The sequence below is a fragment of the Salvelinus sp. IW2-2015 genome, linkage group LG18, assembly GCF_002910315.2.
Source record: "Salvelinus sp. IW2-2015 linkage group LG18, ASM291031v2, whole genome shotgun sequence".
Taxonomy (NCBI): Eukaryota; Metazoa; Chordata; class Actinopteri; order Salmoniformes; family Salmonidae; genus Salvelinus; species Salvelinus sp. IW2-2015.
This window is the reverse complement of record NC_036858.1, coordinates 58,179,592-58,195,690: the sequence shown is the minus strand read 5'-3', so window position 1 is coordinate 58,195,690 and position 16,099 is coordinate 58,179,592. Positions and strand designations below refer to the sequence as shown.

At 44.4% G+C, this 16,099-nt stretch overlaps 1 protein-coding gene across 2 annotated transcripts in view; it reads right to left on the bottom strand.

Annotated features, from left to right (window-relative positions):
* Window positions 1-1,245: 1,245 nt before the first annotated feature.
* Window positions 1,246-16,099, bottom strand: part of map2k6 (mitogen-activated protein kinase kinase 6) — an 82,046-nt gene continuing 67,192 nt past the window's right edge. For both annotated transcript variants that reach the window (XM_024008632.3, XM_024008633.3), the window contains exons 6-12: window positions 10,104-10,220; window positions 8,832-8,883; window positions 7,442-7,569; window positions 6,363-6,440; window positions 4,747-4,886; window positions 3,350-3,395; window positions 1,246-3,028 (exon numbers count right to left, since the gene is read on the bottom strand). In XM_024008632.3, coding sequence (XP_023864400.1) covers window positions 2,951-3,028; window positions 3,350-3,395; window positions 4,747-4,886; window positions 6,363-6,440; window positions 7,442-7,569; window positions 8,832-8,883; window positions 10,104-10,220 — 639 coding nt within the window. In that variant the 3' untranslated portion in view covers window positions 1,246-2,950. The remainder of the gene's footprint in view (window positions 3,029-3,349; window positions 3,396-4,746; window positions 4,887-6,362; window positions 6,441-7,441; window positions 7,570-8,831; window positions 8,884-10,103; window positions 10,221-16,099) is intronic.

Below are 16,099 nucleotides of genomic sequence, written 5' to 3'. Positions count from 1 at the left end.
GTCAGGAGCCGCCCGCCAGTCAGGAGCCGCCAGAGCCGCCCGCCAGTCAGGACCGCCAGAGCCGCCGCAGTCAGGAGCGCCCGCCAGTCAGGAGCCGCCCGCCAGTCAGGAGCCGCCAGAGCCGCCCGCCAGTCAGGAGCCGCCAGTCAGGAGCCGCCAGCTAGTCAGGAGCTGCCCGCCCGCCAGTCAGGAGCCGCCCGCCAGTCCAGGAGCCGCCAGAGCCGCCCGCCAGTCAGGAGCCGCCAGAAGCCGCCCGCCAGTCAGGAGCCGCCCGCCAGTCAGGAGCGCCTGCCAGTCGGAGCCGCCAGAGCCGCAGTCAGGGGCCGCCAGAGCCGCCTGCCAGTCAGGAGCCGCCCGCCAGTCCGGAGCCGCCCTCTGTTCGGAGCCGCCACTCTGTTCGAGCTTGCCCCTCTGTCCGGAGCTGCCCCTCTGTCCGGAGCTGCCCCTCTGTCCGGAGCTGCCCCTCTGTCCGGAGCTGCCCCTCTGTCCGGAGCTGCCCCTCAGTCCAGTGGGGCCTTTAATTAGGATCTTAGACCCTAGGTCGGAGGCGAGGGTCGTCCCTCTGAAGAGGCCCTTGAAGAGGGCAATGACTATGGTAGAGTGGGGTCTACGTCCCGCACCCGAGCCGCCACCATGAATGAGGCCCACCCGGACCCCACCCGGACCGTTACATGAACTTATGCAGGCTTGCCATAACAAAGGGGTTGAATACTTATTGACTCAAGACATTTCAGTTTTTAATTTGTATTAATTTGTACAAATTTGGGAAAACACAATTCCACTTTGACATTACGGGGTATTGTGTGTAGACCAGTTACAAAAATAAATCTTAATTCAAGCCATTTTAAATTCAAGCTGTAACACATCAAAATGCGGAAAAAGTCAAGGGGTGTGAATGAATACATTCTGAAGGTACTGTAAATTTGATGATATATAAAAATGTGGAGGGGCTGACCCTGTTAGTTTTGGTAAGTGTGGGGGAGAGGTTAAGCGCAGAAAACTTTAATTATGTAACCTATGCAAGCTAATGTTGAATCTATATAATCCTGCAGCGTTTAAGCCGGTATAGTACATTTGATAATGTAGAGAAATGTGGAGGGGCTGACACTGCACAAAAGAGACTATACATTATGTTTGCTTCTTGTGGTGCGCTTGAGCCAAAAGGGGTCCCCTAAATATTGTTCAGAAATTACTCAATTGGACAGAAATGGACACATGCTGAGTAAATAAAGATGAGACCACCAATACCAATACAGTTTTTGTTTTCTGACTTTTTAGAGCAGCACATACACTGTGTATACCAAACATTAGGAACATTTTCCTAATATTGAGTTGCACCCCCCCTCCCGTTTGCCCTCAGAACTGCCTCAATTCGTCGGGTCATGGACCGTACAAGGTGTCAAAAGCGTTCCACAGGGATGCTGGCGATGTTGACTCCAATGCCTCTCACAGTGGTGAGGGGGTGGTGGTGGGGGGGTGGACCATTCTTGATACACATGGGAAACGGTTGAGCGTGAAAAACCCAGCAGCATTGTAGTTCTTGACACAAACCGGTGCGCCCCCGGGAACCTACTACCATAACCCGTTCAAAGGCACTTAAACCTTTTGTCTTGCCCAATCCATGTCTCAATTGTCTCATCTACACTGATTGAAATGATTTTAACAAGTGGCATCAATAAGGGATCATATCTTTCACCTGGTCAGTCTGTCATGGAAAGAGCAGGTGTCCTTAATGTATAGTCAGTGTATAAGGCTTGCGTTATGAGTAACTGTTTCAGTAAAGCATTACCTGTCAAGTGTGACACACAACAAATACACACAAACAGTAAAATAAGACATTTCTCTATTGTTAATGTAAAGTTTTCAATTGTTAATGTAAAGTTTTCAAAGGGAAAACAGCAGTTAATAAAATAAGCACACTGGAGTATACTGTATCTCATCAGTATAAATAAATAAGCTATATATCTTTAAAATAATAATAACTGTATAACTTATCTCCAGTTCTATTCGAGTTGAACAGAAGAATATTCAGGAAGTGACTAGGAAGGAATAGATGTACCCCTCCCACAACAATGACATCGCCCACATATATCTCACAACACATGCATGGAAGGCTTCCACCCACCCTCCCAAACACACAGCCCACAACATTAGAGAGCAGTTAAGAGCAAACTGCAGTAACTTCCTTTGAAGAACCCATTGCAGTTCTGACTGAGGCCTCCAGCCTGTCTACCGGTCTACAGCTCAACCATTGGACAGTCATAGAATCTGAATCTCTCTGTAACTATCTGTTTATCTAAGGGGACTGAAACCCACCCATTATATAGTAGATATGTTCTGTACATGTGCAGTCTATTAGTAAACCAATTCAACTTTCTTTGAGTAAAATACAAACATTTAGATTATACATATGTATATTTATCACTTTTAGTTGTTTTATGTTTTCACACCAGGTTTAAATATATATTAGAGATTGACCAATAGCACAGGGCATAATCCACACGTTCCTAAATTCACTAACTTTCAAATCACTGTTTGAGCAGTGGGTCTCGTACAGTAACAAGGGTGGGACAAAATTAGAGAGTCGGCGGGAGTCGCATTTCACATAGTTAAAATCATCCAGATTACACATGGCCCGGCCCTCCAATCCTCAAAACAACAGTAAATTACACGTTGCCCCATTGCCTATATCTAATATGTGAGGGCCTTGAGGCCTTAAGGCTAACTCCTCATTCCTCCAACATGGTTGGGCATCATTCTCCTCATTCATCTCCTCGGAGTTCCTCTACTGTCCATTTGCATCTGTGCCAGAGGGAGGGGTCGGGAACTCGGGAGGCGTTGGAGTCCCGCAGGTAACAGGGTTTGGGATTGGTGCTTTTTTTGTAAGGCCCGCCTCCCCCTGTGGCAATTGGTCAGAGCGTTGTCTTAGATCAGGGAGCGGGGCTGCTTATCAGTCCCCGAGGATGACCTTGACAAAGCAAGCCACGTCAGTCTCTTTGGATTCGTGGGAGATGAAAAAGGGATGTTGCTGGGATGAAGAGAAGAAAAGATAAGAAAATAAATGAGAAGAGACAATTTAAGTGATTCATGTAAAATCAAATACAGTATAAATAATATACTCAACAAAAGTTTGATATATAATCAATAGCATTGATTGGATATAAATTAAGTGGGGAGATTATTACAAAACATAAATTATTACTGGACTAAGTCTGCCATCTAGTGGCCAACTGTTAGTAATGGAAGAGGGCATGGTCACATTCACTTTGTATTGAACATTTCTTAGAGTTGAAAATAAAGTGTGTAACTAAATAATAAGACATCTCCAAAGTTAAAAAAAAACCCTCACCATGAGTTCTGGGTAGTTTGGCCGCTCTTTGGAATTTTTTTTTAAGCTGGGAATGAAAAGGGCAATGAGAGAAAGGATTACAACTGCAATGTCTATGATTCATATAGAGATACTGTTAGATGACTCATATCTGGTAATGTGTCTCCCACTCCACTCTACTCCAGATTGAATCAGCTGCAAGCGGACACGTCAACGGAGTAAAAACCCAAAGATTGGTAAATTCATCTAGCCAGCTAACTAAACTTCTAGTAATCATGGTCAAATTACTGATCGGGGGGGGGGCCCCCATTGATTTTATTAATCATTCTCACTCAGATATCATATTCAAAACTGCAAACATTTTTTATAGCAGTATGGAAAATGAGTAGAATTGCCAGAAATTAGCTGTAAAACTGAAACAAATTATCATTGCTCCATGGCACAATGAGTAGAAATATGAAATGAGTTATAAAATTGCTAAATCTTCTCTCTGCCCCATGGCAAAAGTGTAGAATTGCAGCAAACTTGCTATAAAATGGCAACATTTTCTCTACACCTCGTGTCAAAATGCAGGAAATTAACTTTAAAGCTTACATTTTTTTCTCTCCGCTGTCGAGAGGGAGGCTGCTAAAATGTTTTGCTCGCAAGGTGGGGGCTCCCAAAAGGCTAGTCCCGGCCCCTCATGAGTTCAGATTTTTTGTGGCCCCCACCCAGATCAAAGTTGCTCATCTCTGCTGTAGGTAATAGGTTTCCATTTCGGACCGCCATAAAACCGAAAAACTAGGGCCTACATTGTACAACACAACAGACCAAGATGACCCATTAGCAAGGTTTTATGGTGGGAAAATGTAATTTATCTTCTGCACTGTAGGCCTACATGTAAAACAAATGTAAAACCTTTTAGGGTTGTGTGAAGGGAAAAACGGCATGAGTAGATATTAAATATTTGGTGTGGAGACCTAACAGTGCGCGGTAGACATAACAGGCTGGTGAGAATGCCTATTTAGTCACATTCCACAGAGGGTAGCCTAGTCTCTGGAACCCAGGCACATGCATCACATTCTGTCCTGGTCATAAAGTGCTTGTGGCTATTACAACAACTGGAAAAATTGTCAAGAGAAATTCACTTGTGAGTCTCAATCCAGCAAGCGCTCAAGTAGGACTCATACAATAGCCAAAGACCTTGAGTGGAATTAGACGAGGCAAGGTACAGAAAGAAAATACTGACATAACTGACATTGACAACACTTTTGTAGGGCCTAAATTATGTACAGGTAAGCCTGGTCCCAGATCTGCTTCTGATATCTTGCCAAATCCAATTGTCACTGTCATGACAAACATAACAACGACCATAGACTTGGAAAGACAGCCCAAACAGATCTGGGACCAGGCTAGCTTTACAGGAGAGGAGAACATACCACAGAGAGGTGAAGTCAACAAACTCAGGGGAGAACTGGTCAGCAGGAAGCTGGGGGGATGGTTCCTCCACCACCTGCTTCAGCTGCTGGAAGGGGGTGCCCCACGAGTCATAGGGAAAACGCAAGATGGCCAGCTCAATCTGAAGAGGGGGGCACAGGATATGACAGGGCATGAGATATGACAGGGCACAGGATATCACAGGGCATGAGATATTTGACAGGGCACAGGATATCACAGGGCATGAGATATGACAGGGCACAGGATATCACAGGGCATGAGATATGACAGGGCACAGGATATCACAGGGCACTGCTAGAGGGCAGGCTATTCATGGGTTGCATGTTTCGTCACAATATTATTTTGAACGTTTGTTTTATACTGATGAGCAACTGAGCATTCTACTCAATGCATCGTCAATGAGCGCTGATGAACATTTAATCAAAAGTGCATTACAGTGGCTTGGAAATACAATGCTTTTCAAAGAGAGGCAAATAATTTGTAGTAAAACCTTTTGTCATCATTTTGATGTCGCCAGATTGACTTTCGATGCAGTATAACGGTAGCTAGTTAGCTAAAATCGAGAGTTCACCTGATTTAAGATAGCTAAAGTTAGCATTGCTAGCTATTTTTGAGGAACTTTGCTGGCTAATGACAACATTGACGTATGTCGAAAGTAAATTTGACATGATAATGCTGGCAAAGTTGTTTCCTACTAAACATTTGACTACTTTAGCAATGTAATCGTATTGCCAGGCACTGTAGTGTAATTTACACTAAACAGTCGTTAGCCTCCGGCCAGAATGACTGGGATTATCACGACTTTAGGGCACCAGTATTGCGTCACCGGTAGAGGGTGGCTTTAGAACATTCAAAACAATGGCATGACGCGACCTAGTAATGGAGGTGCAACCTATGAATAGGAATGCAGCATTGTATTGTTGTACATAAAATGCACTAAGCTAAAGAATCTGTCGTTAAACGCCAGAAATTGGGTGATTTGTGACATTAGACCCCTCAAACTCAACTCTGGACCTTGAATCCAGTTCCACTGTGTTTTTTCATTGTTCTCCTCTAATCGGCACTGATTTAGACCTTGGACACCAGGCAGGTGCAATTAATTATCAGGTAGAAGAGAAAACCAGCAGTCTCTGGAGGTTAAGAGTTGAATACCCCTGCCCTAGACAGCTACATTTCTGAAAACTACCATTGGCAGCTGGAGGATCATCACATGTTCTTTTGACACCAAACTGTTATTGGGTGTGACAGAATTTAGGATGTGCAAATGAGAGAGAGGAATATGTAACACCTCTCCTGGAGCAGAGCAGTAGAGGGTCATCATGTCTCACTGAAAGAAGGCAGGGCCTTTCTTGAACATGAAAAACATGTTCTATTTGCACAATAATTAATTTCAATTCAATTTACTTTTTTTTCTCCACTTATGACTATTACTAGCAATGTACAAAATGTCACCCAGGAAAACTAAAATAAAACATTTAATCTGTGGTTACTGTAGCATTCATAAATAATATAATATAGGCCTACTAGTGTAATAATCATACTTTTTTTTATTATAAATGAATAATCTGCATAAGTAATTTTTTTTATAGAGACTCACCATAGTGATTCCTAAACTCCAAATGTCAGACTTGACGTTGTAGCCTTTCTGATTAATCTCTGGGTTGATCCTCTCTGGCTGGGGGACAGAACAGAACCGTGCACACACACACACACACACACACACACACACANCACACACACACACACACACACACACACACACACACACACACACACACACACACACACACACACATACACGAGACCCGGATAATATCACTTTAGTATCGCAAACTAACATTAGTTGTCCTAGACGACCCAAACTCCCCCCATCATCTGTACCTCAAACACACACAACCCATTCTGTTCTCTGAGTGCTACCAGGCCCTAAAAACTGCTCAGCCAATCAAAGGCTCTGTGGACACACTGTTTGGGCACACAGCAGTTAAAAGCTAACTGCGGTTATTAAAGGGCATGGCTAATGACATAACATAGAGACATGTAGCACTTAAACATATAGGCAGCAAGCAGTCAGCTCAGCTCAGTCAAACTTGTACAATAATTCATTAACATGAACATCATGTATTATATCTCTGTTCTGTAAACAGTTATTCACTGAGCCAGCATTTGGGCTCCCGAGTGGCGCAGCGGTCTAAGGCACTGCATCTCAGTGCTTGAGGCGTCACTAGACACCCTGGATCGATTCCAGGCTGTATCACAACCGGCCGTGATTGGGAGTCCCATAGGGTGGTGCACAATTGGCCCAGCGTCGTCCGGGTTTGGCCGGTGTAGGCCATCATTGTAAATAAGAATTTGTTCTTAGCTGACTTGCCTAGTTAACTAAAGGTTCAATGTAAAAAAATTAATAAAAAGTAACATATTGTATGAATTGGAATTCGTAATAGGTCATGTGAATTGTAGGAAATGTATTTATTTTCATACCATTTTTGCAGGACATAACATATCATAGGAATTGGATGACGTACACAGCTGTCCAACAGTTTTGGGGACCCGCTTTGGCTCATGAGCATCGTTAAGCCTAAATCCTTTATAGTTTGATTTTACTGAGTAGACTAGTAGATCTATTTTCTATATCTTTTAAAACCCTTATACCTCTCTTACCACACACCCACTCACCGCCATGTAGGGCTTGCAGCCGGCGTCCATGGTCTTGGCCACAGAGTCCACCAGGTGGCCGCTGATGCCAAAGTCACACATCTTCACCTGGCCCTGTGTGTTGATCAATACGTTTGATGGCTTCACATCTGTGGGAGAGAGAGGGGAGAAAAAGAGATGGAAGGATATAGAGGAGAGAGAGAGAGATGGAGGAAAGAGATATGGAAGAGACAGAGAGGAGTGTGACGGAAGTGAAAGAGATACAGGGTCATCACTGATTTAATCTGCTGAGGCAGTTAGCCACAGTGACAGAACTGGGAAGCAGTTAACAGTCTCAAACACACAGCTGTAACGACTCTCCTCTTCGTCTGATGATGAGGAATAGGAATCATCGGACCAACACGCAGCGTGGTAAGTGTTCATAGTAAATTTAATCAAATAAACTGAACACTGAATGACAAAAAAACAACAAAGAGAGTGAACGACACGAAACAGTCCTGTAAGGTGAAAAAACACAAAACAGGAAACAACTACCCACAAACACAGGTGGGAACAGGATACCTAAGAATGGTTCTGAATCAGAGACAACGATTGACAGCTGCCTCTGATTGGGAACCATACCAGGCCAAACACATAGAAAAGGACAACATAGAACAAAACATAGAATGCCCACCCCAACTCACGTCCTGACCAAACCAAAATAGAGACATAAAAAGGATCTCTAAGGTCAGGGCGTGACAACAGCCCTCAAAACACTTTTTCAGAAGGACTGTGATCYCTGGCTAGGCACAGTTTTCACTTTATTTTAGTAACCTGCAATCATCTTAAATGACTACATGCAATGTTAATACAGAAACAGACGCATGGAACACTGAGGTTTTAGACACAAGAAATAGAGTCTTTGACCTTCGGTGAGACATGGTTTTAAAGGATGGACACTAGTCCAACTGTTTTAAGGTGTACCCCATAGAGATGCATAATACAGGTAACTGCCAAAAATAAAATAAAAACACCAATATCGTGTCTTATTAGGGCATTGGGTCACCACAAGCTGCCAGAACAGCTTCAATGCACCATGGCATAGATTCTACAAGTGTCTGAAACTCTATTGGAGGGATGCGACACCATTTTTCCAGAAGTTCCATCATTTAGTGTTTATATGGTGGTTGAAAACGTTGTCTCAAGCGCCGCTCCAGAATCTCCCATATGTGTTCAATTGGGTTGAGATCTGGGGACTGAGACACGTATACTTTAAACGTGACCCGAAGCATGATGGGATGTTAATTGCTTAATTAACTCAGGAACCACAGCATACTTTGTATCCATCATTTACTCAAGTGTTTCCTTTAGTTTTGGCAGTAACATATACATATTTTAATATAAAACGTTTTATTTAACTCTGTGATGTTACCTCGGTGGATCACTGACAGGTTACTGTGCAGATGTTCCAGAGCCTTCACTACCTGTAACCAGGGAGATTAGAACATAAGAACATTAGAACAGAACACCGACACATCAGCAGAAAGAGAAGGAGATTGGGGAATCCATATGGTTGCATCTATTATTTATGAAAACTTAGTATATTAAACATCTAGCATGAATTAACACATTTAGTCAACTACATGTATACCCACGTACAGTAATAGGCTATTCCTCTTGGTCTAGAGACTGACTGATCTGACAACAATATGTTCATAATATACTGTATATTCCTACACATAACCAACCCATGTATTATTCATCTTGGTCTCTAGGCTGACTGATAACTTTAGTCCTACTCATATGAATTAAAACCTCTACGGGACCGGTGTCCCTAAACCGGGACAGTTGTTGCTCAATATGCAATAATGTGACATTGTAAACAACTGCCAACTTTCAGGGACATAGACATGTCTTATATGGGCAGAAAGCTTAAATTCTTGTTAATCTAACTGCAGTATCCAATTTACAGTAGCTATTACAGCAAAAACATATTGTTTGAGGATAGACCACAACAAAACACTTATCACGGAAACTGGTTTGATACATTCAACTCTGAAGGTAAATAATGTACTTAAATTCAGTAATATTGCTCTGATTTGTCATCCTGAGGGTCCCACAGATAAAATGTAGCATAATTTTGTATATTCAAATGTAGGAACCGGGTTCTATAGTTTGACCCCACTGTTGTCTCTGGCTCCACACCCACCCCGACCAGCCATCTAGATGTATGAAGGTTAGTGTATATTCTGTAGGGATACTAATGATCCATCATGTATGACATTCCTGTAATCTTTAATTGTTTATTACCATATCATTTTGTATGTTTTCTATAGTTATGTACTTGAACATTCATAAATTCAACGAATTTATATTGATACAAAATATTGTGTAGTGATGTAATTCTTCACTGGATCAGTCTGAAAAATTGCACACACTGATGCCATCTTGTGGACAACATCTAAATTACACCTAGCATCCTATCTCAATGTATGGCCTTTCTCTTGCATTTCAAAGATGGAACAAAAAGAAAACGCATGCTTTTACCAAATAATCCCAAATCATCACCTAAACTCTATGCCCTATGCATTTGTGGAGATCTGAGAGGATTTGATTGGTATAAGCAATATGGTGAAACTTCTACTAGTATGATTGTACATAGGGTGCAGGGGACGATTTGGATTGGGAACCTAGTCCTACTCACCGAGACGGCCATCTTTCCCAGTATGTCCTCGGGGATGGTCATGCCTTTATCTATCACCTGCTTGTAGAATTTATCCAGAGAAGTGTCCATCAGCTCCATACAGATCCACACATCACCCTGATTACATAACAAGGGGCAATCTTTCATATAGTGGAGGATACAGTATGATGTACAGATGGAGAGATGGTGGAGGGAGTCGAAAGGGGGAGATGGATAGATGGGGAGAGGGGTAGAGAGATTGGAGATAGAGAGAAAAATAAATGGAAAGAGGGGAAGACAAAGATGGAGAGAGGGGTTGAGGGAGGGATTGGAAAAACACAACAGAGTCGGACCACATTCCTGACACACGGTTCGACTAACAGGAAAGAGCTTTTCCCAATGTGCTCTGCTGTGGAGGGATATCCTGTGGAACGCTCTTTTCTCTTCAGGAGGAAGGCAACTACATCCAGAAAAATCTGGAATTCTTTATTTGTTTATGTTGACTACAACATAAAAAGCTATGCCCTCCCACATCTCTATGGTACCGGTCTGAATGGCAGCACATCATTGTATAAATCAAGGCTGTAATGGCAGTGTAGGAAGCCTTATGTTCCATATAGTTAGGAAGAGGACTAAGATAGTAACTAGGTACTGTAACGACGTTCGTCTGAGGAAGAAGGAATGGACCAAGGTGCAGCGTGGTACGTGTTCATGGTATTTATTTAACTCAGAACACTAAGACAAAAAAATTAAAATAGACCAACACGAAACAGTTCTGTCTGGTGCAGACACAAAGACAGAAAACAACTACCCTCAAAAGACAGGTGGGAAAAGGCTACCTAAGTATGGTTCTCAATCAGCGACATCGATAGACAGCTGCCTCTGATTGAGAACCACACCCGGCCAAACACATAGAAATAGACAACATAGAACAAAAACATAGAATGCCCACCCCAACTCGCGCCCTGACCAAACCAAAATAGAGACATAAAAAGGATCTCTAAGGTCAGGGTGTGACAGTACCCCCCCCCCCCCAAGGGTGCGTACTCCGGCCGCAAAACCTAAATCTATAGGGGAGGGTCTGGGTGGGCATCTATCCGCGGTGGCGGCTCTGGTGCGGACGTGGACCCCGCTCCACCTAAGCTTGGCCCACTCATGTGGCGCCTCTGGAGCAGGGACCCTCGCAGCGGGCCCCGGACAGGAGGGAGACTCGCGGCGGCTCCGGACAGGAGGGAGACTCTGGCGGCTCCGGACAGGAGGGAGAGTCTGGCGGCTCCGGACAGGAGGGAGACTCTGGCGGCTCCGGACTGGGGATCGTCGCTGGAGGCTCCGGACTGGGGATCGTCGCTGGAGGATACAGACTGAAGGGCGTCACTGGAGTGGAGAGACACACAGGAGGCTTCGTGCCATGGATCATCACTGGGAGGCTTCATGCCATGGATCATCACTGGGAGGCTTCGTGCCATGGATCATCACTGGAGGCTTCTTGCCATGGATCAATCACTGGAGGCTTCTTGCATGGATCATCACTGGAGGCGCGTGTCATGGGATCATCACTGGAGGCTTCTTGCCATGGATCATCACTGGAGGCTTCTGCCATGGATCATCACTGGAGGCTTCTTGCCATTGATCATCACTGGAGGCTTCGTGCCATGGATCACCACTGGAGGGTTCTTGCCATGGATCACCCACTTGAGTGGAGAGACACACAGGAGGCCTGGCTCTGAGAGAAGGCACAGGACTCACCAGGCTGGGGAGACATGCAGGAGGGTTAGGGCTTAGCACAGGCACAGGACTCGCCAGGCTGGGGAGACATGCAGAAGGCCTCTTCCTTGGCCGAGGCACCGGATACACTGGGCCGTGGAGGCGCACTGGCGGTCTCGAGCGCAGAGGTAGCACAACTCGTCCTAGCTGGATACCCCCTGTAGCCTGGCAAGTGCGGGGAGCTGGAACAGGCCGCACTGGGCTGTGCTGGCGAACCGGGGACACCGTGCGTAGGGCTGGTGCAGGATAACCCGGGCCGAGGAGACGCACTGGAGGCCAGATGCGCTGAGCCGGCACCATTCCTCCTGGCTCGATGCGCACTCTAGCCCGGCCGATGCGAGGAGCTGCGATGTAGCGCACCGGGCTATGAGTGCGCACTGGGGACACCTTGCGCATCACCGCATAACACGGTGCCTGCCCGGTCAATCTCTCCCCACGGCAAACACGAGGAGTTGGCTCAGGTCTATCTCCCCGTGTGCCCCCCCCCAAAAAAATATCTGGGGCTGCCTCTCGTGCACGCCTCCTTGAGCCAACTCCTCGTAGCATCGCCGCTCCGCCTTAGCTGCCTCCAGCTCCTCTTTTGGACGGCGATACTCTCCCGTCTGTGCCCAGTGTCCCTTGCCGTCCAGGATTTCCTCCCATGTCCAGGAGTCCATTACACCACGCTGCTTGGTCCTTTGGTGGTGGGTAGTTCTGTAACGACGTTCGTCTGAGGAAGAAGGAGTGGACCAAGGTGCAGCGTGGTACATGTTCATGATATTTATTTAACTCAGAACACTAAGACAAAATAACAAAAATAGACCAACACGAAACAGTTCTGTCTGGTGCAGACACAAAGACAGAAACAACCACCCACAAAACACAGGTGGGAAAAGGCTACCTAAGTATGGTTCTCAATCAGAGACAACGATAGACAGCTGCCTCTGATTGAGAACCACACCCAGCCAAACACATAGAAAAAAACAACATAGAACAAAAACATAGAATGCCCACCCCAACTCACGCCCTGACCAACCAAAATAGAGACATAAAAAGGATCTCTAAGGTCAGGGCGTGACAGGTACCTGCCTCTATGAACATACAGATGTGGCCAAATATATTGGCACTGATGCACGATTCACTGTTTCTCCTAAAATAAGTTTACATTAAAAAACATTTGTTGTTTACACTTGTATTTGTTTAATTTACAACTGGCCACAAAGTCAAAAATGTTCTGGACTACATTTTTTCAACATTCTAATTAATTTGGTTGGAGGCAAGTGATTCTTTTTTTTTGAAAACTCTGTTTATTAAGTTTTACACAGACAGACAAGACAAAGCAATATAAATAATATACTCAACTAGAAAAAATACAAATAATACATGAAAAAAAAAAAAAGAGCTTTAAAGATACCATACTTTAGACAAGTTAGACACACCAGGCAGAAGGCTACAAAGGTTAAAGGGCAATCTATAGTATAGGGACAGAGCAAACACCTCACCATTGTTCCTGTAAACAGTCAAGGGATGGGGTGGAGAAATGCAACCACTCACAGACAGTCAAGGCCACAGACCAACCATCCACTGGACCAAAAATAAAAAGTGTACAATGCTTTAAAATAAAAAATGAATAATAATAATTTTATGTAGGCGTGAACAAAATTTAAAAATAAAAATAACTGGGAAAAACAAGCTCACACCTTAGTCTCTGCCCGGGCAAGATGAACAAGGCATCCGCAGGTCACAATCAATCAGCACATCAACCTTAATGCCCCACCCCACCCCAGAAAAAACACAGAGAAATGCTCATCCAACCCTAAGTCACAGGGGGGTCAAATACAGACTTATTTTGGTTTTAATAGGATGCCATCAGAGGGTGGACTGTTTAAAGTAAGACCGGAATGGAGCCCAAGCCTCATTAAACAGTTTGGGGTTCCCACGTGAATTGAATAGAATTTTTTTCTAGTTTCAGAGAGCACAACACATCTCTCACCCAATATTTATAAGATGGGGGGACTGCCATCTTCCATTCTGTAGTATTAGCCGTCTAGCTAAAAGAGTTGTATAACAACGTGTCCGACTGGAATACTTGACAGGGGGGTACCTATGGGCAGTACTCCAAAAAGGGCTGTAAGGAGAGGGATCTATAACAGTTTATATATATCAGAGAAACATTTAAAATATTAATTCCCAGAAACCTGACAGTTTATGACAGCCCCAGAACATATGCAACAGTGTGGCTGGCTTATCATTTTTACATCTGACACAGGTAGGATCAAAATCAGAGAATATCTTCCAAGTCTGGCCCCAGACCAGTGGATACGGTGAACCACTTGAATTGAATGAGGCTGTGTCTAGTGCTAAAAGAGGACGAATGCACCCTGCGCAGCACAGATTCCCAGGTGTCTTCCCCAAGTCCTCCCCCAAATCCTTTCCCATCGAGCCTTTAAAGGCACCAAAGAAGGGTTCTGTAAGTCATGAATGATTGGCATATACATCTGAAATTGCGCCCCTAGGAAGCTTGTTCAGCTCCAGGATGCTCTCTATAGCTGTCATGCAGGCCTATGGGGAAATTCAGGTGTTGTTAGCTCTGACAAAGTTCCTAGTCTGGAGATAGCGGAAAAAGTGGGATTGGGGGAGGTTGAACCTTTCCTGTAGCTGAGCAAAGAGGCAAATGTATCTTCAAAGAATAAATTGGGCTAGTAGGGAGAGGCCTAGTGAGTGCCAGATGCCAAAAGCCCCATCATTCAAAGACTGGAGGAAATAAAATGTTCTGATTGATTGGCCTGATAGAGAAACGCCTCGGAGGCCAAAGGCTAAACGGAACTGATTTCCAATTTTAAGAGACTGCTTTACAATTGGGTTGACACACCTTTTGCCTAGGGACACTGGGAGAGACGAGCAAACAGAAGAAAGTGCAGCAGGTTTACACGATCAGACTCCATCTGGACCCAGAGTGGGTCTAGGCCAGTAGGATCAGTCTGCAGCCAGTAACAGAAGGGCTCTGAAATTTGCAGCCCAATAGTATGTCTGAAAATTTGGTAGAGCTAAACCCCCCAATGACTTAAGGCTTCTGTAAATGTTTCTACCAATCCGTGGTACCTTGCTATCCCAAATAAATGCATGAATGTTGATCCAGTGAATAAAAAAAGATTTTGGAATAAAAATGGGTAAACATTGAAATAAATATAGAAATTTGGGGCAACACACTCATTTTAATGACATTAATCCTTCCGATAAGAGAAAGAGGTAGCGAATTCCAAAAGTAAAAGATTGTTCAAACCGTCTGCTAGAGCAACCAAGTTTTCCTGAAACAGATTTGAATATTTTCCTTGCACTTTAACTCCCAAGTAGGTGAATTGATCCCGGACAATCCTAAAACTGAGAACTTGAAAAGAGCACTTTTAAAGCAGCCTTGTTTACAGGAAAACGCTCACTCTTGCCTAGATTCAGCTTGTACCCTTGAGATTGATCCAAACCTTTTTAAGAAACAGATAAGGCGCGTGGCAATGAGGTATCAGGGTTAGAGATAAACAAAAGGAGGTCATCCGCATATAGCGAGACTTTTCTGCTCTGAGCCCGTCCTGATTATTCCTGAATGCATCATTAGAGCGTTAGTGCAATGGCGAGAGGTTCGATTGCCAAAGCAAACACACCAACGGGGAGAGTGGACCAGCCCTGTCTGGATCCGCGTGCGAAGGAAATAGTCAGAGGACAAGTTGTATCGTCCGTACCGAACCATGGGGAAAAATAAGATCTAATTCACGCAATGAATTTGGGCCAAAGCCAAATCTATAAAGGGTAGCTGTTAGGTAATCCCACTCAACGCGCTCAAACGCTTTTTCTGCATCAAGTGAGACACCACCCTCTCGGTCCTCCGACGCTGGGGAGTACAGTATATCATAAGGCGCCTAATATTGAAAAACAAATGCCTATTTCTCACAAAGCAAGTCTGGTCAGAGTGTATTACTTGGTGCAGCGAGCCTTCCATACGGATGGCTAAAAGCTTGGCTAGGATTTTGTAATCACAGTTTAAAAGCGAGATTGGGCGATAGGATCCACATTCCAGGGGTCTTTGTTTTTCTTTAATAGTAATGAAATTGAAGCCTGATAAAGACTAGGTGGTAGCTTTTGAGTATAAGGCACTCTGCAATAGTCGAGACAAGAATGGGCAAAGCAGACCAGAAAAACGTCCTGTAAAATTCGGTTGGAAAACAATCCGGACCCGGTGATTTACCACTTTTCATTGGGGACACTGCTGTTGCAATCTCCTC